General features: G+C 45.0%; 1 protein-coding gene across 2 annotated transcripts in view; it reads left to right on the forward strand.

Annotated features, from left to right (window-relative positions):
• LOC118771227 (guanine nucleotide-binding protein G(olf) subunit alpha) overlaps positions 1-19,185 on the forward strand; it is a 65,137-nt gene that overhangs the window by 37,225 nt on the left and 8,727 nt on the right. For both annotated transcript variants that reach the window (XM_036519157.1, XM_036519158.1), the window contains exon 5: positions 6,751-6,848. In XM_036519157.1, coding sequence (XP_036375050.1) covers positions 6,751-6,848 — 98 coding nt within the window. The remainder of the gene's footprint in view (positions 1-6,750; positions 6,849-19,185) is intronic.

Below are 19,185 nucleotides of genomic sequence, written 5' to 3' on the forward strand. Positions count from 1 at the left end.
AGGGAGTTAGTACTGAGTGTAGGGCTAGGGAAGAGGCTGTTCTGTTAACACAGAGTAATCAGGTAAACCGCAAATCTCATTAGTCTCCTCATGCGTTCTGTGATCGCGCTTGTTTTGTTAACATGCTTTCTCCCTGTTAACGTAATCTCCTCTCTGTTAACTTGATCTCTCTGTGGCCATGATATCCTTTCTCTGTTAATGTGCTCTCTCTGTGGCGGTGCGCTGTGAGCGTGCTCTCTCTGTGAGGATTCTCTCTCCCTGTGGGCGTTCACTGTGAGCATTCTCTCTGTGTGGGCGCTCGGTGTGCGCGTGTTCTCTCTGTGGTTGTGCGCTGTGAGCGTGCCCCTCTCTGTGGTCATGTGCCCTGTTTCTGTGAGTGCGCTCACTGTGAGAGTGTGTTGTGAGCATGTCCACCCCTCCAGGCCTGAGCACACCAACCAGTTACATGCAACACCAAATGACTTTTTCACGAGCCGGCCCTTGTCATCAGCATGTTTAGAGGCTTTCTTCCCTCTTTAAATTATTATTTATAAAGGGAACAAAAATAGCCACCAATCAGATCACATTACCCCCTCCCCCAAACACTCCACTTCTCTTTCACTACCAGCTGTAGTAACCTGTTCTGAAACTGACATTGACAATCAGCTGACCTGTTAATCTGTCTGATAGGTGGAGTGTATGGCCCTGGGTGATAGAGACTTAATGGATTTTTTTACGTTTTGTTTTGTGCTTTTGAAAGGTGCAATGGCTGCACTGGAAAATGATGGAATTAAGAGGAAGCAGCAAGGCTTACCATATGAACTTCTTGAGTTCTGTTGAGTTCAAGTGCTACTTGATGTTGAGTCAGTACGAAGTGTGAATTGGTGTAAAACATTCCTCTGCATTTTTGTGTTTGTACATATGTGGATCGTGCAAGCGTAGGATTCACAATATTTCACCCAAGTCTTGAAATAAACGTCACAGAGTGGTTACTAAAGAAGAAGACCCTATTGCACTCTTGGAGAAGCTAAACCTGAGGAGCCTGAGTAAACGTTCAGCTCTGTAGAGTAACAGTATTTAAATATGTAAGCTGTGCTAGGTGCCTTGAATAAAGGCATCTTGTAAGTAAATTAATATTAAATTTAAAGAAATTCAGCCTGTTCGCTGTGTTCACAAATGATACTCAGCAGAAAAACACAGTTTTTCGTGTTTTAACCTGATAGTTCCGTATGCGTTTCCCCCATGTCTGGAATGACTCCAGGTTTCTTTCAGTTCAGCTGAGTTTTGTGACATTTCCTTCTGCCGGTACTGCCTGGGGTCCCTGTGTTTGTTTGCCGTTTGTTTTGCTGTAGCGTCACCCTCAGTTCCACACGGGCGTCTGCGTTTGGCTTTGTTGTGCTGTGGTTACGGTGTCACGTGAGGCAAGCCCACCTGGGGACCCAGAGTGGCGTCACCTCTGAGGAAAGCCTGCAAGAAAACAAGGACCTGCTGGAGGAACAGGGCCACATCGCACCACCCCCACCCCCACCCTTCAAGACATGCTCCAGACACCTGTGTGCCGGGGGGATGGGAGGGTCAGGGGTGGGGGAGGAGGTCCTAAAATTCCTCATCTCGCCCTCCCCACATCAACATGTCTCTTCTGATGAGGCCTTACTCCTGACATTGTACTTCATGTCATGCTGCATGCCAGAACTGTTTCAGTTTGCTGTGCAGGGCATTGAAAGAATATTGACTCTGCACACACGTTCAGCTACAAGGCGAGTCACCACTTTGAGCTTTTTCCATGGCTGAAACTTAGTACCAGCTGAAGTTTTGTTGAAAAAGTTAGTAAGTAATACATTTACTGAAATAAATGTCTGAAGATTTACTGATTGGTTATTGATTGGAATAATTTGGCTGTGTTCTTTCCATTTGTCTTCATTTCATCTCCAGTGCAGTTGAAACATACACACTTTGCAGACATTGAGAGTGTAGGGGCAGGTTAGTTGGTTATTTAAGGGGAGCAGATGAAAGGAAGGTGTAAATGAAAACAAGATTAGTTCAGTTGTTAAACCTGTTGCTTTTAGTGAATTTGCTAGTGGAAAGTCAGTTTCCCTACTACCTTGTAACTACCCCGTGGCTCCTGTACCTGCGAGCCTTGTGTTTTACATCTTTTCCATTTATGTAGCCAGATGTTTACAGAGGGAGTGAAGGCTACACTTCTCAAGGTGTAAACCTGGGATTGGAGTATGCAACCGTCAAATCACAGGCCTTATCCAGGAATGAGGCCTGCCACATTCTGTATACAGTCCAAGCTCCGTAACCCCTGCAAGACACCCTCAGGAAATGTTAACACACTGATGGGGACCAAAGTCCTGATTCCCCTTCTGAATGTGCAACACTGTTGAACTGTGGGGGTGTGGGTGTGTGGGTGTGTGGGTGTGTGGGTGTGTGGGTGTGGGTGTGGGTGTGGGTGTGGGTGTGGGTGTGTGGGTGTGGGTGTGTGAGGGAGAGAATATATATATATATATATATATATATAATCTCGAATTGACTATTCGACTTGCTGCGCACATGTATTAGCTAAGTGATTAGCTGATCTCATTCTAGAGTGGTTCTAGTTTAATTTTTTGTGTCGTCATTTCTTTCTCCATTATTGTATTGTTAATTCGCTGACTTCAGAGATAATGAAATGCCAAGCAGTGATGAAATTAAGGCAAAGTTCGGGCGTGTTGTGTCTCCTCCAGCTGTTGGCCTTGCTGTCTATGGCAGTGTGTGGCAAACAGGAATATGCTGTTCTCAAAGCAAAGTGGGAAAAACTGATAAAAATTAATGAAAAAATGCCATTAAATGCAAGTGTTGCTTAGTTAAGCAGCCATAAATTAATCTTCAACCTGATATCGCAGCACCCAGCAGCAACTGTACAATAATGTACAGTAGGACCACAGCTGTGTGACGTACTAAGGTGCAGAACACTGGCGCCTTGCAGGAGTGCTCCTCTCTGTCATGGGTCCTTGTGAACTTCATCAGACCACACCCTCTCCCCGATCATGGTGACATTCTCTTTTCTTAAGAGTAATGCTTGAACTTCGATTGTATGCTGCTGACCACTAACATTCAATGTTGCATCTTTCCCTTTCGTGGAATATTTTTCCCCTCTCTTCAGTTCAGACTTTTGCCAGAATTAAGTTTATACAAACTGGAATTGGGATTGTTGATAATTCCTGACATCATAGGCAGCTGTTTTCAGTCATTGGATTCATATTGCATATGCATTTTAACTGAATATGTAGCTAGCTGGTGTCGTCATACAGGTTTTGTTGTGTCTTTAAGTAAAGGGGTTGTGCAGATCTTTTGATTACAGTAGTAATTTTCATGTGTTACAGTCCAGAATAGCAATAACATCGTTTTTCTCTGTCATTGTGATGCGCCTGATTCAAAGTTTTCTGGTTTCACAAGGGAATATTCATTGTGTTGAGCTGAAATTTATGGTTCTCCATAATGAATGCTTGCTACCATTACTGTTTCCGCTAATAAAACAGTTCATGCATGTGAAGCATAGTAGGTTGTGATAAGACTAGTGAGAAGGTATCAGACAAGGAGCCATCATTTTGTAGAACAGCTTCACTCAGTAAACTGGTTGGGTGTGATGATGTGTCTTTATTTGCTATTATTTTAGATGCAAAGCTCACTGCTTAACAGGGGACAAAATGGTCTCTTGTTAGCTCTCAATGGCCATAGACTATTTGACCCTAGTTTTTTAAATTGTAGATACCTAAGTAGTAGTACTCTATAGGACTCTGTGTAATTTTACATATAGTCCTACTTCTTATCAGTGGTGAAACTTAGGCATTGATGTTCTAGCCACTTCGCAGGTTTATTCTTGCATTACTAGTTACAGCATCTGGTCAGATAGCAGTTGTTGGTTTTCAGGCATATTATACTACAGTAGCTTCTCAGTTCTCGGTTCGTCAAATAATTCAGCTTGAACAGTATTTTTATTGTTATCGTCATACTAAAACCAAATAAGCATTTTGCAGGATGGACGCAACGTGACTGAATATGTGTGGAAAAGATGTAGATATGGCTAAGCAGTAGCATTTGGCAGCCACAACATAAGTAAACCTCCTAGACTAGGTTAGGGATGTAACCAATCTGTCAATTAAGCGAATGTTAGTTGCCAGCATGCATGTTGATAGTAAATTCAGCAAGCATTTTTTCCTCCCCAGTCAAAATGAAAGATGACCATTAAAAGCTGCTGGGTGATATTGGATGATATTCTACGAGCGGTGGAGCGTTTTCCTGTCCAACTCCAAGTAGGGCTGCAACTAACGACTATTTTGATAGTCCGATCTATCGATTATCGAAACGAATAATCGACTATTCGGATTATGAATCGCACTATTGCTCAATGGCTCTTATTTATGTATCAGCTTTTAAATTTAGCTTGAGGTTATTTTAGGCATATGCTAGCTAACAAAGGCAATAAAGATGAGAACTTCATTCAAAAATACGTCTTTTAATGAATGGTTACTAGGACTACTTCAGTGAGGGCAGTTGCTTGCTGGGGAGTACAAGTCTGCTTCCTTTGAAGAAAGCTATCCATGGTAGCATTACGAAAACTAACAAACCCATAAGTCGTTCGAATTAATTCGAATGCAACCCGCATTGGGCACGCATGCATAGCCACGAGTTGTAGAAATCTTTCGGGATTTAGAAAGTATAAAATTCTCTGGTGTTCTCTTAACTTGTGCACTTGGCAGCAACACTATCTCCAGCCATAAACGTCGCCATGACAACGATGCAACATTTAAGCAGAGAATTTCTAAATGGCAGACGGGCTCTGGTTTAACATTGTGACGTTAGGGCACATTTGGAATGTGAACAGGATCGTTGTGAATAATAGGTTATTTACTGCACTGTATGCTCAGTGTCAATTTATTGGTCAAGAGAAAATATATTTCAAAATGGAAAACGTTACAGCTCATAACGTGAAGTAACGTGGCTTTTAACATTAATATTAGCTATGCTAGCTAGCTAACTAACTTAACGAGACGAGCCTTCATCATCCAGAGAGCCAACGTGACACCTCTTCAGATGCTCGAGCATAACTGACGAGCTCCCATGCCAGGCAAGGTCAGGTTTGCGGATGTTGCAGTTCACAACCTTCTGGGCAGAGTTAACCCTTTTGTGAGTACGGTCACACCGGTGTGATTAGCCGCTTAGTGCATATTCTAAAACCAGTGTGATTAGAAAACTAGATTGGAAAAATTCTAGCTAATTTTAGCTTTGAGGAAACAGCAATTCAACATTAAAAAATATACCAAATGCCAACTGAAAACTATGAGAGCTTAATAACGCTAATGAAAACGTAACAAACCATGTAACATAACGCGAGCTGTATAGCATAAAACGCATGTTACGTGCGAAAGGCTTAAGAGTGAAATGTTGCCACACTTTTGAGGTCTTTTGTCGTGGTGTTGAAAGTGTTGCCATCTGTGTTGTTCACTCCAGTAAAGCAATGTAGCTTAGGCTGAGCATTCTGATTCAGCACAAAAAACGCACGCGATGACGTCACCAACTAAGCGACAATTAAATTTGTTGACAACTCATTTGGTCATCGATTTTAGTCGACTATGTTGATTATTCGTTGCACCCCTAATTCCTAGCTTTTCATTTGAAGCAACGGCCACCTTGCGATGGAATACTGTGTGGAGCAACATGTTTTACATGCAACTGTGTGGAATTTCAGAGAAGTGAGTGCTTTGACAGAAAGGTAACGCAGATTCAATTTAGACATTGCTGGTAAATGATTCCATTCTATACAATAATGTGAGGCTTATTCACTTAATTACACCTGTGCTGTTAAAGATGGTCTAACGTGGTCAATACATCCATGAGAGAACAATGCAGCACAACTTTGTACAGTAGAGAAAGGCATTACAGTGCAGTGCAACTTATGTACGCGTGCAGAATTTTATCTTGACTCTAGCTGGGTAAAAAGGGATACTGAAGAAGTTTAAAGCATCTAGCTAGCAGTATAAATATTAATCACTTTTTGAGTTTAGGTAAAAAGGGCTGATTAAATAGTTACTCGCAAAGTACATAAACACCTTTTAAATGCAGTTTCTTATTCTTCAGTCTTTTGAAACCAGTTAGGCCTCTTCTGATGGTGCTTGCTATGATGAATCAGGAAGACAGTTACCTGCAGGAAACAGCCTAAAATGATACTTTTCGGGGAAAAAATGTCAAGCTACATGATATTTTATCTTTCATTAAAAACAATTAATCGGTACTGTTCCTTGTCAGCCATAAACAAATCAATTGTCAGAAGTGCACCACTGACAACCCTGGTATAGGCTCACCCTTTTTGACGGTTACCGTTTTCTCCTGTTAGTGTCTGGCACCAATGTCTCAAGCCGTAGTTTTGAGCTGTAGCTGACACATCGAGAGAAGTGTAAATATGTGGTTTAGTCATCCTTCCAAAAGAGTTATAGTGCCTTGTACACGTTTGCTGGAGACAAATAGATGTTCAGCTTTGATTTATGTGGGGCAGATGACCAGCCCCTGGATGTATTCTCCTTTCACTTGACACTGCATCGACCTCATCGTACCCGGGTAGAATCTTTGTTTAGACGTTCAGATAAGCAGTGGGACCCTAAGCCTTATCTGTGGAGGTGTGTGTTTGGAGTGCACATGACCGCTCTACAGAATTTTCCTCCTGTGTGTTTTGTATCCCTCTGTCTAACACCACCTTTCCCCCCCCCCTCCCCGTTTGTCTGTCGCGAGCAGGAGTTCTTCGAACACGCAAAGAAGCTGTGGGACGACGAGGGGGTGAAGGCGTGCTTCGAGAGGTCCAACGAGTACCAGCTCATCGACTGCGCGCAGTAGTGAGTACCTGCCCGTCCCCCCTTCCGCGCGGCGTGGCCGGGGTGCCCCACACCGTGCAAACGTGCGCCGTGCGAGCGTGCTGACACCCCCTCTCCCAGGGCCCAAGGTTCTCCCTCGTGCACCTCTGCCTCGGGCGATAAAAGAATAAAAAATTTAATGGTTAAAAATGGTACAATCGTCTCGTCAGCAGTTTTCTAGCCAGCATGAAATTCATTATGGGGGATATTTTTAGGGTGGTAGTGGCATTGTGAGTGGATTGCTCAGATGAGGCCTCCCGTCGCCCGGTTTGTGACACAGCCACTGCCGGGGACACACGCTAGTGTGAAGTAAAGAGCACGGGTGCCATGCAGTGAGTAACCGGGTTGCCCTACAGGACGTGACCCCAGCAGACTTTTACTGAAAGTTGATTGGAGACATTTTCCCTGTCAGTGAAACTGTTTAGACTGAACAGCAGATTTTGCCTGAAAAGGTGTGTTTACAGGCTCTTAATGCCAAAGTAAAACCATTGTAGACATAATAAATGTGTAATTCCAGACATACATTGTGTATAATATTGTCCTGCTTAATTATTTGACTGATAACGAATTTGGCTATTACAAAATTTTAGTTGTTGATTTTTAAGTGTATGGACAATTGTTTTTAATAAATATTTTCTAATTATGGCTATGATATATGCCTATGACCGTTACAGCTTCAGCTATTTCCACTGTAGCAGTAGGATGCATCATTTGAAAAGATAAGATCTTTTAATTCAGCTGTTAGGAGGAGTAATTTTGCATGTAGAAAACCATTCTTGAGGTTGTACAGCTTACATGGTGGGATTTAGAACACAAGTAAAAAGTAGAAGTGTGTCAGAAATGTTCCTGACATTTATCCTTAACATCCAGGAAACCAGCACAGTGATTATGTTCTGGGTATTGTATGATAAGTCATTCCCCATGATGTGACACTGGGCAATCTGATTTTAGACGGGGGCGAAAACTTTCCGCAGTGGTGGCCGAGGAGCACGGCCCCAGTCCGTCATCAGCGCATTCCGATTGGTTAGAATGGGCAGACCTTTTTTGGGCAGCACGAGTAGCCATAGCCACTGTAGCCCCAGCAACCAAAGAGGGTGGCGGCTGACCTTGCTTCCAATAGCCAGCTCCCAGATCTCATCTGAATTTTTCCCGGACTGAACGATTGACTTTACTCTATTTTGCCAGGAGCTCAGTGGTGACCCAGAAGCTGGTAATGACAGCCACAGCCTAGGCAGAGGGTCCTGGAACACAGATACAGGGCATCTATCTCCCAGTGTGGCCTTCCACACACTCCTCTCATAATGCTTGGCAAAAAAAAGCATTTTGACAGTGTATAAACTCTCAAAACTGTACGTTTCTAAGTTGTGCTGTGTCTCACAGTGCGTTTGTTGTTACATAGATGTCCTTTCCTCACGTTCTGCATGCATTTGTGCCTGTAGCAGGAAGCTGTTACATATTCCAGCTGGATGCCCATGGACATTACGTACTGTGTTTTCCTGTTTCCTCATGGACACGCATCTTCATTCAAATGTGTCGCAGCACTGATTAAATCGCAGGCCGGGGTGACGACACTGCGAACATGCAAGCGTACTGTAGTTTCCTTTTTTGCATGCGCCTTTTGGCTTGTTAATGTGAAGGGATATTCGGGAGGATGCAGTGCCCACCCCTGGCCTGCACTCTGATCCGGTTTAGACCCCAGCCCAGGGCATCTGGCGGGGCGGTCTGTCACTCCGTAGGCCTCCATTCAAAGCCGTGATCAGGTTAGTATCCCTCAGAGTCCAGGATATGGGGGTGGCCCTCACCAGGTCTGCTGTAACAGATTAAGATCAAGAGTCTGTAGGCTTTTAAATGGAGAAGAGAATAGACTCAAAAGCACTGGATGAATGGATCAGCCTTTTAAGGCAGTTTGCAAGGTTTGTGTTCAGCCAGTCTGACTGAACACTGTCCCTGGATTTCATTTTCTGATTCTCATTGACTCTTCATAAGAACTTGAACCCAAAGATAATTTTCAAGTTCCAATGAGATAAACCGATACAATGAAAATCGAAAGGAATATTACTGTTGATTGTCCAACCAGCAGGTCTCAGTGCCCTTTGAAGCAGTGCTTCAGGAACCTCCAGTGGCTGTGCCCTTTGCCTCCCTCACTCCACCCACCCCCCAGTAAACTCCCTTTGAACCCGGACAGGAAGTGCCAGAAGATTCCACGGCGTGTGGAGGGGCGCTTGCCGCCGTTAGTCCCGCCTCCTCTAGTGCAGCACGGCTGTGGAAGCAGGAAGGTGTAAATCGGGGCACTCTCCCTGTTCGGGGCCACTGAGCCTCCGGCGTCCCCCCCCAGCCAGCACCACCAACCTCCCACTCAAGCCGAGTTTGCTTTCCTCTGTGACTGTCTAGTGCTGAGAGTACATCCCCCTCTCCTTTCCAGGAAGTGATCCCCCTCCCCCAACCCTCTGGAGGGGGGGAGGTATTTAAAGACAAACCACCTAACTGTACACATATAATAGTTTGTTTCTGAGCCTATGTGCTGTTCACATCATTGGACACCATGATCGACTGTAGCCCTACCTGTTGCGCTCGGTGAAGCTCTATGGCCTCTATGGTTTTAGACTTGAGGGTTTTAGAATTGACAGCACACTGTCACCTGGTAACAGGTGACGTTATTTCTCCTCCAATGAATGCCTCTGATGAATTAATTATGACCTGAGATGGTTAGAGCTGTGGATGAGGAGGCGGAGTGTAAAAAGCTTGAGGTTAGTGTGTTGTCCGTATAATGCGATATCATCCCAGCGGCAGGGGGTGATGCTTTACCTGGCCTGTGCAGGTGATGGTGGTTTTCAGGGGCGGGGAAAATCCCAGGCCAGCAGCTTTGCAGCGGGGCGGTAAGGTCTGGGTTCAAGCGGGCAGGAAAAATTTCGATCAATGATGCTGCTTCCAAAGTGACAGTGTGTGTGCCGGGGCGGGGCTGCGTGGCATCCCAGAGGAAGATTCTAGAGGGCCCATCAGTGTCCCGCCCTGGGAACACGCAGCGAAAATAGACAATCGTCGGCGAAATTATGGGGCTCCAGACGGCAGGAAGGAATCTCGCAGGGAGGTGCAATAGGCCGAAAATATCCGCACAAGGTAAGTTTCCCTCCGCAGAAAAGGAAGAGAATTCTCGAGCATTGCCGTTACGTCGGCTCTAATTTGTCACTCGGACCCTGGGTGAAGATTAGCTGTAAAGGCTCTTTTTTTCCCCTTCCTGCCCCATCCCGTCCTCTGCGCTGTTAACGGCTGACTGGACACAGCAGCTGGAAATGTGTTTCGGCAGATCGCTCGCAGTCTTGGCACCAGAGAGCATGTCTGTATTGATGATGTACGATTCCGTAAGCAATCGATAGGGGCAGCACGCTGTGCGTTTATGCTCTTTTAGAGTGGAGCTATGCGTCTGCATGTTAACCGATCATGGACTGTGTACAGAAACACAGTCCAGCCCTGCCTGGCATGCAGTCCACAGACCAGTGCTGGTGCTGTGCTTGGAGACTGTTCTGAAGTCAGTGACTGCTGATCTGCTGTGCTTATTTCCCTTTTAAAAAGTGGTCATTTTAATTGTCAGGTTTGTGGCATGGCTTCCCTGGAGTTGCTAAAGTTGTGTGTGGATATCGCAGAGTTCAATGGGGTTTAATTAGCACTGTTCAAAAGTGGTGGTAGATGGTTGTGATTAACATGTAACAGAATGATTCAGGACATCCAAAAACACAATCGTGGCTGAAGACTAAAGTGGCTTTTGCAGTGAATTTGGGTGAGGGGGATTTGTCAAGACTGGCCTCCAAAGAATAGCCGAGCGATTCCTCCTGCCGCATAGACATATGCATTACAATATCGTCTCCAAAAGCTTAGCAACACATCTTTGAAAAGTCAATGTGTTGCATACATTACATAAGCATATTGGTTATTGTTGTTTAGGGCATGTATTACATGTAGACTGTATTAAAATGACGTCAGTTGTTTGTTGGCTTAGTAGATGACATTGTCCAGGGTGATAGCTGGTATTTTACACATAGCCTATGTATGTGGCCTGACACAGCTAATTTTCCCCAAACAGAGAATGGAACCTGTAGCCCCGTGGTTCTAAGTGTAGTTCCACTAGGCCCCTGCTGCCCACAGCTACTTTTGACTTTTCAGAACACAGCCCAATTTTTGATGCGGGTTTACAGTGCAGCTGCGAAATGGGGCAAAATGTCTAATTTCCTGACACTCTATCTATTTTGTCTTTTTCCTGATTTAAAGTCTTTTCACTATTTGAGACTACATAACATCTATCCTCACTCTTTATGTCCACTTGAGGCTGATATGGGCTCACTGCCTTTGTCAGAAAATGATTTAAGAGATCTCTGCTTTAGCTGCCATTCGCCCCTCAGTGGGAACGTTGTGCAAGGTGAGCGCCTGGCTATGCTGTGGAGTGAAGGCTGCTAGGCTGGGCGGGGCGGAGTCACCGAGCCCTGGTCACGGGACGGAGCAGTCAGCCTCAGGGCCTGCAAAGTGGTCACCGGGAACTGCAGTACCGGAATAATGGGAGCCCTTGTCACTAAGCCAGGCTCCTGCAGGGCCTGACGAAGAGGCAGGCATCTTCAACAACGTGTGCACTCCTGACTCACAGACGTTCGCTCCTCTCTTTCTTGCTCTGTCTGTGTCTCTCTTGCTCTGTCTCTTTCTCTCTGTCTCATAGAAAACGATTATATGTTCCTGTACGAATGTGTGTGTCTGTCTGGTATTTTTATATATAATGTGTAATAGACTAGACCTAGTAGGGTGCTTTATAGCTGTGGTGTACCCACACAGCCAGACATTGGACTAGTTTAAAATGGTCTGGTCTTCTTAAAACACACAGCCCATAGCTCCTGCATCTCAGATTAAGAGATTTTGCTCTGCTTAATTTGCCTCGTTTGCCCACTGTTGACGGGAGGTCCATTCCTCTCCCTTCAGATGCTCTCCTTTTTCGGGGGTGGGGGGGTTGTGCATTCCTGGACTGCTCGGTCTCCACATACACGCACACCGACCAGTTAGTCAGTTCCTCCGGAAGTCTCAGAGCACAGAATCATGTGCTCACAGAATCCCGCGACAAAAAAAAAAAAAAAGAATTTGGTGGTGCCAGTGCTGTAATGTCAGCATTTGAGTCCAGTCTCTGAGTCAGCCTACTGCCTCGCATCAAGACCAGTGAGCATTTAACATCCAGAGGGAGAGGGACAGGGAGAGACAGGGGGAGAGAGAGTGCTCACGCCGTCCCAGCGCGCTGCAGTCCAAAGCCCCTGTTTCTCTCCGGGCTCTGAAGCCGCTCTGAGGATGCTGAATATACTGTAGATGTTGTTTTCTGATAGAGGCTAAATATAGCCCAGTGTGATTATAAAGGGAGCTCTGTTTTAAGAACAGAGTCATTATACGTATAAAATCGGTTCCCCGTCACGCTAATCCGGCTCTTCTCTGCACAGTTTAACCAGTGGAGGCTTGCTGCTTGCCTTATGTCTCTGTTTTACTGTGGAAACTGCACTCTTATAGGGGAAGGCCTACAGGTTGTGCTGTGCTTTTTTGTTTAGTTTTAATTTCTTTTATTCTCATCCTGGTTAGTTACTGGCTTTTTTGATAGAAAGTTGATAGAAGGGAAAGCTGTGACTATTTCCATGGCATGATACTCGCGTGGTGTGATACTCTCTGAAGTGCTTTCTCTGTAAGTAGGTCCCTGGAAAATGCTTTCCCACACTGAGACCCATATTCACTCTGTAGCTTCTCTTGTCTTTTTCTCTTTCTGATAGCATTTCCAGTTTGGTGGTCACTTAGATGTAACAAATGAAATGTAGGTAAACCATAGTTAATCATAGTTAATGTGGGAACTATAATTCGAGCATTTCTGTAGTTAGAACTGTAGATTCTACAAACATGGCCACAGCCATTAACATCAGTGCAACTCCTAAAACGTGATCAGTGTGAGAGTCACTTTTCATAGTTGTATATAATCTCCTCACAAACCATTACTGGTGGTTCCATGGGAAGCCGGCTGTGTTTAGAGGCAGCATGGTTGCAATACTGGCATCATAGGAGGGATAGCTCATGTGTCACCAGGGGCTTTTCCAAAGGTGCCATAGTGATGAAAGATCACATAGTGAGATTTGTTAGTTTTTGTCATTCACATGGCTAGGATTAATCACATGGTCTGACGCTCACGCAAGGGCTGCATTTGGCCTGCTTGCAGTTAAGGACCAAGCACAGATCGAATCTGTGCTTGAAATCTTAAGAGTTCAAGACAAAGCGTGGTACAGTCAAACCGAATCTCAGAAAGTTCAGAATGAAGCGCATTGTGGTTAGATGCAATCATAGAGGGCCCAAAGAATTAACTCAAAACTAGAAACTCAGAACTATAAAACCTCTGCAGGTATCCGTGTTTCTGATATTCAGGCTTGTGAGTGGTTGGGTGCTAGCCTGTCTGTGTTTAAGGAATCAGATTCTCTGACACAAAGACTTTTAAAGAGAAGCCAGGGAAGGCTCTCCCAGGTACATCCACAGACCCAATGGCAAGTGTGATGTGGAGGAATGTTTCAGACACTTTGCCATGAATATAGATCCAGAAAACGGCAAACTTATTAGAATCAATGTTTCTGCCATCCCTCTACATCATTATATTGCATACTGGCCATCTAAATGTATTCACTAGCAAATTCAAATTTAAGTTCTTTTTCTTCGTTATATTATGCTTACTCATTTCAGATGAATATAACCTTTTTACCTCTTGGTGAAAGCTGATGTCTCCCCTCATTAGAGAGGCCATTGGCTGATGACAGAGGACTCCACCCACAGCAGTGTAATGTCTGAAGCTGTGGAGAGCTGAGCTGAAGCTGAAAGCACAGAGATGTAGTATCATTGGGTTTGTTTTAGCCTTATTCAAAGTAATTACAGAAAGCCTTCTTTTTCTGCCAGCCAGCAACCGTGTAACACATTAAGAAACCCTTCCTCTGCAGTCTTGTTTTTAAAGCCTTTATGATGTCCGGAGTAGCAAACAGCTTTGTGTCAAATAAGGAAGTCAGGAGACCCACAAATAGCCAAGAAAAGTCAGCTGACAGAAGGATGCTCAGAAAGTTTTTTTTTTTTTTTTTTTGTTTTTATTTTTTTTTAATAGACCGTAAATCGATTATTAAGAGAAAAGGATTCATTTGGTGTTTGAATAATGCCTCTCTTCATAGCTCAAGCACTGAAGTGAAGGGTGTAGAGAAAACTAAAGGCAATGTGTGAGAGGTAGTTTTGGATTAAAAGAATGGAGCGTGGCACTTCCTCTTGTCTTAGATGATCTGTCAGAGGCCAGCAGCAGTGGCTGTGGTGTTGGAAGTGCCTGACGCAGCTACCGGACTCCGTAAATGAGCAAATTGAAACATGCTATTGCCGGGGCCAGTTATCTGATCTCACAGCAGAAAGAGACTGGGATGCAGGTTCACAGGAGCTGCTGGCCTCACAGCTTCATCAGGATGGCATAAAATCAGTCTGTCTGCATTCTGGCAAAGCAGGCTGGGATCGCACGGAAGAGCAGGGGGAAATAAGGGTTCGACACAAACAACTTCCCTTTGATGCTGGATTGTGTATATAATTTTTTTGCAAATATATGTATATGTAAACCTGTGTAGTAATATGAGAGTCTTATATATCTTAATATATTCACAACTACAAGGTAAGTCTAAGAATAAGATATTTTTGTCCCCAAAAGGTGGTTGTTATATAGATCTATTGGTGAAAACGGTTTCGACCAAACTGGGTGGCTTAGAAATGGGAAGAGGGAGAGGGAGACTGAGAGAGAAAAAGAAATGGAGAGAGAGAAACAGAGAGAGAGAGAGCCCCGTTCACAGAGATGATACGCCGCAGGGACGCTCGGCGGAGCGGGAAGCCATCACCGGCTGGAGGACGACGGAGCCGCAGCGCCATCGCCGCCGTCCGTCGCTCACCCCCCTCCGCGGGGGCTCCGCGCGCACACCCCCCTCACCACCCCCCCTCAGAGCTTATGTAAACTAGCTGTGGAGCTGGGGCAGGCTGGAGCTATTTTTAGCTGCAGCACTGCAGAGCAGAAACTGACTGAGGGTCACGTGTGCGCAGCCGAATCAAAGGGAGTATCCCGGCAATGCGCTCCAAACAAAGGAAGGTCAGCAAGCAGAAGGTGAGAGGCGACATTAACTCCCTGCCCGCTGTGCGCTCGACCGCCGCGGGCACACACGCTGCACACTCACATACGTGTACCAAAAAAAAAAGAATAAACAAAAGCCTCAAACACATGCTGCACATGATAACCCGGGTTACCACAGTGGCACGCAAGGTAACACGCCATGCACCAGCATGCTGACCGACTGAGCTGTACAGATCCACAGCACAGGCGTCCACAAACCCCCTTATGCGCGTGCAGTTAACAGCTGGGTTTTTAACAAGGGGACAGTGGTGGCCCCTGCCTCGGACTGGAACCTGTGACGCTCGGGTGTGGAGCCCAGAGCTGTTTTAATTCCATGTGCCATGATTTTAAACTCGCGGCATCTGTCCTGACAGCAGAGGGCCACCTTGGAGTATGTAATAGTGTTTTTTGCTGCCTTGCTTGGTGACGCCGTGGCAGTGGCTGAATCTGAGTGGCGGTCCCTCCCAACACAACCCTGAGTGGACCTAGGGTCAGCAGTGTGTGAGAGAGAGGAGGAGCTGTCTGTGCCAGGCATAGCCCCCACAACAGTAATATGCACAACAGCATGCATTACGAGCTCTGCTCCTTACTGCTACACCACATGAGCTGACTTTGCCTGATGCAGGAGGTCAGGAGAGATCATACCTTCTCACAGCGACTCAGTTTTCCAGGATGGGCCCCTGAATTCTCTGAGTGGAGAGGTGTCAGACCAGTCAGATTTGGCCTGTTGGCACAGGGAGCCTTGGAGCCATTGGAAAGTTGTTCTGAGTCTCCATTTGCAGTGTTGGCACCGCAGATACAGTACAAAACCCAACATGTCGTTGACTGCAAGCTGTGTCCCTGCCTTATTGAACTTAAAACCCTGGTCTGACCACTAGCTTGATGCTTGTCAATGGTCAGTGTATAGTTTTTCAGGTATCCAGCATTCTTCCTTCTCACTGTGGTGATAGCCTCCTCAAGCCTCCTCCTTTAGCCTTGGCTGTGTGTCCACGTTACACTTCCTGTCCCCACCAGATCTTCCTGTTAGAAGCCTCAGGTGTCTCTGCTATATTTCCAATTTTCCCTACACCCAGTCTTGTAACACCTACCTTTGCTACAGTAACACCACCCTCTTAACAAAAGCATAACTCTTCCTCCTAAGAAATGATTCTGGTGAAAGTGGATGCCAGTCCTCAAACTGGAAACATTCAAGAGGTAAATCATTTGTTTAGAGTTTTTAGTGTCATATTTCTGTCTCCAAACTGATTTTTATTTGTTTTTTGTGCCGGCTCACTTTACCCAAGTGACTGGAAGTCACCGTAGAGGCAACAGCACGTATTAGGAATGTCACTCTAATCACATGGTGCCTCAGATGCCTGATAAAAGAGCCGAAAGTATCAGATTTATTTACTTTGTTTATCTTGTGCTTGGACGCAGCCGCTAACTTCCGACGGCAGAACTTTTGGGTGACGTGCGCCAGCTTAAAAGGCTTAAATGAATTTGACGTTCGCTTTGGTTCATCAACACCTTCCACGGCCATCTCTTCGGAGGCCTTCTTTTTCCCAGCCAAAGACTGTTCACTCAAGGTCGGCAGTATTTGCTAGGCCTCTCTGCGGATGTCACCGTTCATATGCAGGGATGCCATTGGCTCAGGTGATCAGGTGCACCAAGAAACGCTATTGGTTTAGTCTTTACCTCAGCAATTGGTCAATTTCTCTTGGTTTTGGGCCTTTTCTGTGATCTGCAGAACTGTTGTTACGGCTGTGCAGATTTTGGCATGGTTTTTTATTTGTTTTTGTGTGGATTTGAAAAGTTGTCCCCTGGTTCTACATACTAAATGATTCAACAGGAAGCAGGGTTCCAGTGACGAAAGTGACTTCCAGACAGAGGTTGCATGGTATGGCAGCCTAACTTGACCTTTAATGTGTATCATGGTGCTGAATGTTCTATACTTGAAGATGGTTTAGGGTTAAAGCATCATCCAGCTGTTCCAGCCTTCGCCAGGCCAGAACTTTAAAGCATGTCTGTTGGTATGAAGGTGTAGGCCTAAGTGGTAGACGTGATAGACACGTTAACTCAGCAAGACTGCAGCTGCTTTCATTGCACAGAATATTTACCATGATTTAACAAAGTGAAATGTGAGGTGCTGGGTTGCCATGTTACCATGATCGAAACCTCCCCCTTGAAAAGCTGATTCTCTACACTACGGAGGCACATTCTGTTGTACCTGTTGATCTGACTTTTGTGGCATTGCTGTAATCAAACAGAATTTTCTCCAGCTATCTGTTCTATCATACCTGTGCCATAAAGCGGGGGACAGAACCTGCCTCCAATCCATCCATGGTGAGGCCAGTCATTCCTGCTCTTATCTGGCGGCCGCTTCATATAACCAGCTGTCATTTCCCCTTTTCCTCTTGTCTCTTTTAAACCCTTTCTTTCGAGTCTGTGTTTAGCATCTACAGACTTGTCTGTAAAAATATAGCCCCTGTGTACATGCTTAGTTAGCCGCTCCGAATGGCCAAATAATAATTTAGATACGATTGTTATGGAAACACACACATGCACGAGCAGGGTGAGCAGGCAACACACACACAACTTAGAACGAATAGATGAAAAACACAGGCAGAGTAGAAACATACACACACACACATATGCAAAGGCGGAGCAGAAACATACACACACACACATATGCACAGGCGGAGCAGAAAAACACAGACACATGCGTACAGGCATGCGTACAGGCAGGGCACAACCACACATATAGTGCCTCTCTCTCTGCATTGGGGAAAGGGCGAAGCGCGCGTCTGTGAGCGGAGGGATACGAGCTAAGGAAGAGGAGTGGTATCGTGCGACTGTCGAGGTTTCCATGGGAACCCAGCTGCTGAAAGCAGGCAGGGTCAGCGGAAGAGGGCTGCATGCAGCAGTGAGGATGTGCGCCCCCTGGGGGTCATCAGAGGAACACCACAAACACTGACTCCAGCACCAGCAGATATGCTTTTTAATTCTTACCTCTCTATTATCAGTTGCTCTGGATACAGCTTGAGATATTACATGTTTTTAAATGCGGAAAATGTGAGAAGCCCATGTAATGATTTGGGTTGGCTGTCAGCATTTCTCTAATAATGAGCTCAGGCTTTGTCCTGTCCATAATCAAAGAGTTCATGGTCTTGCCCCTGCAGGTCCCACCCATGTGTTCTTGCTGTCCTAAGAAACAATTTCTGAGTTAGACTCTGGTAATATAAGTGGTTGTAGTAGAATCTGAGCCCTCTTTTAAACAGACTTGGTATTTGTGAAGCCAACATGGAAATTTCCCTTGTTAACAATGGCTGCATTTTAGATTAAATAAACTAGTGCCTTTAACTAGAGTTCATTACTTAATGCCCAAAATTTTTGCAGGTTTTATTTGCTGGTGTAGATGAGTTTAAAATAATAATTGAAGGAAGTAAGATAATTCAAAGACAATGAATTATAAGGAAGACAAGGTTTTCAGTGATCTGGATTCCCTTGTGTTGCAGTAGACTAAACACTTGTTAATATTAGTTTAAAATAGATAAAATGTAACAGATAAAGTGCCTAGTTTATTGGCGATTGTCATTGTCAGAGTGGCAATCCCAGAAGGCACCGGGAGAGAAATTGACAGTATTTATAGGAAACTGAAACTTTTTCTGGTCAGCCCCACAAATGGCAGCCAATGGTAGAGTACGATGACATAACAAATGCTTTCTCAGAACAACTTTCCAATTCTGGCCAGCACTTTCTAAACTCGAGACTGCTTAATGTATGTTTTGAACTATTTATTCCTCAAGCTGAGATAGAGCAGGTACTTTTGTTTATACAGTTTTGGTTTGTATAATCAGGCTTTTAGGAGGGTATCCATTCTCAGGGTTATATTTAGAAGGCTTCCCTCCAGCCGTGGATGAATACATCATTTTTGAGATGCATATTTAAATCTGTTTAATGTATCTGTCAGGCTGTTAGAGTTCAGCCTTCCTCGTGTAAACTCCTCACTTGCTGCCAGGGGTCTAAAAAAAAAAAAAGAAAAGAAAAAAGCCCCACTACCGTGGTGCATCAGTGAAAATCCCGCCGTCGAATTTTCGGCCGGTAAATCAATGCGTGTGTTGCCTTTTTCACGTTGAGTTCATGTAGATTACGATGTGAACAATTTCCATC

Source organism: Megalops cyprinoides, chromosome 24 (assembly GCF_013368585.1).
Source record: "Megalops cyprinoides isolate fMegCyp1 chromosome 24, fMegCyp1.pri, whole genome shotgun sequence".
Taxonomy (NCBI): Eukaryota; Metazoa; Chordata; class Actinopteri; order Elopiformes; family Megalopidae; genus Megalops; species Megalops cyprinoides.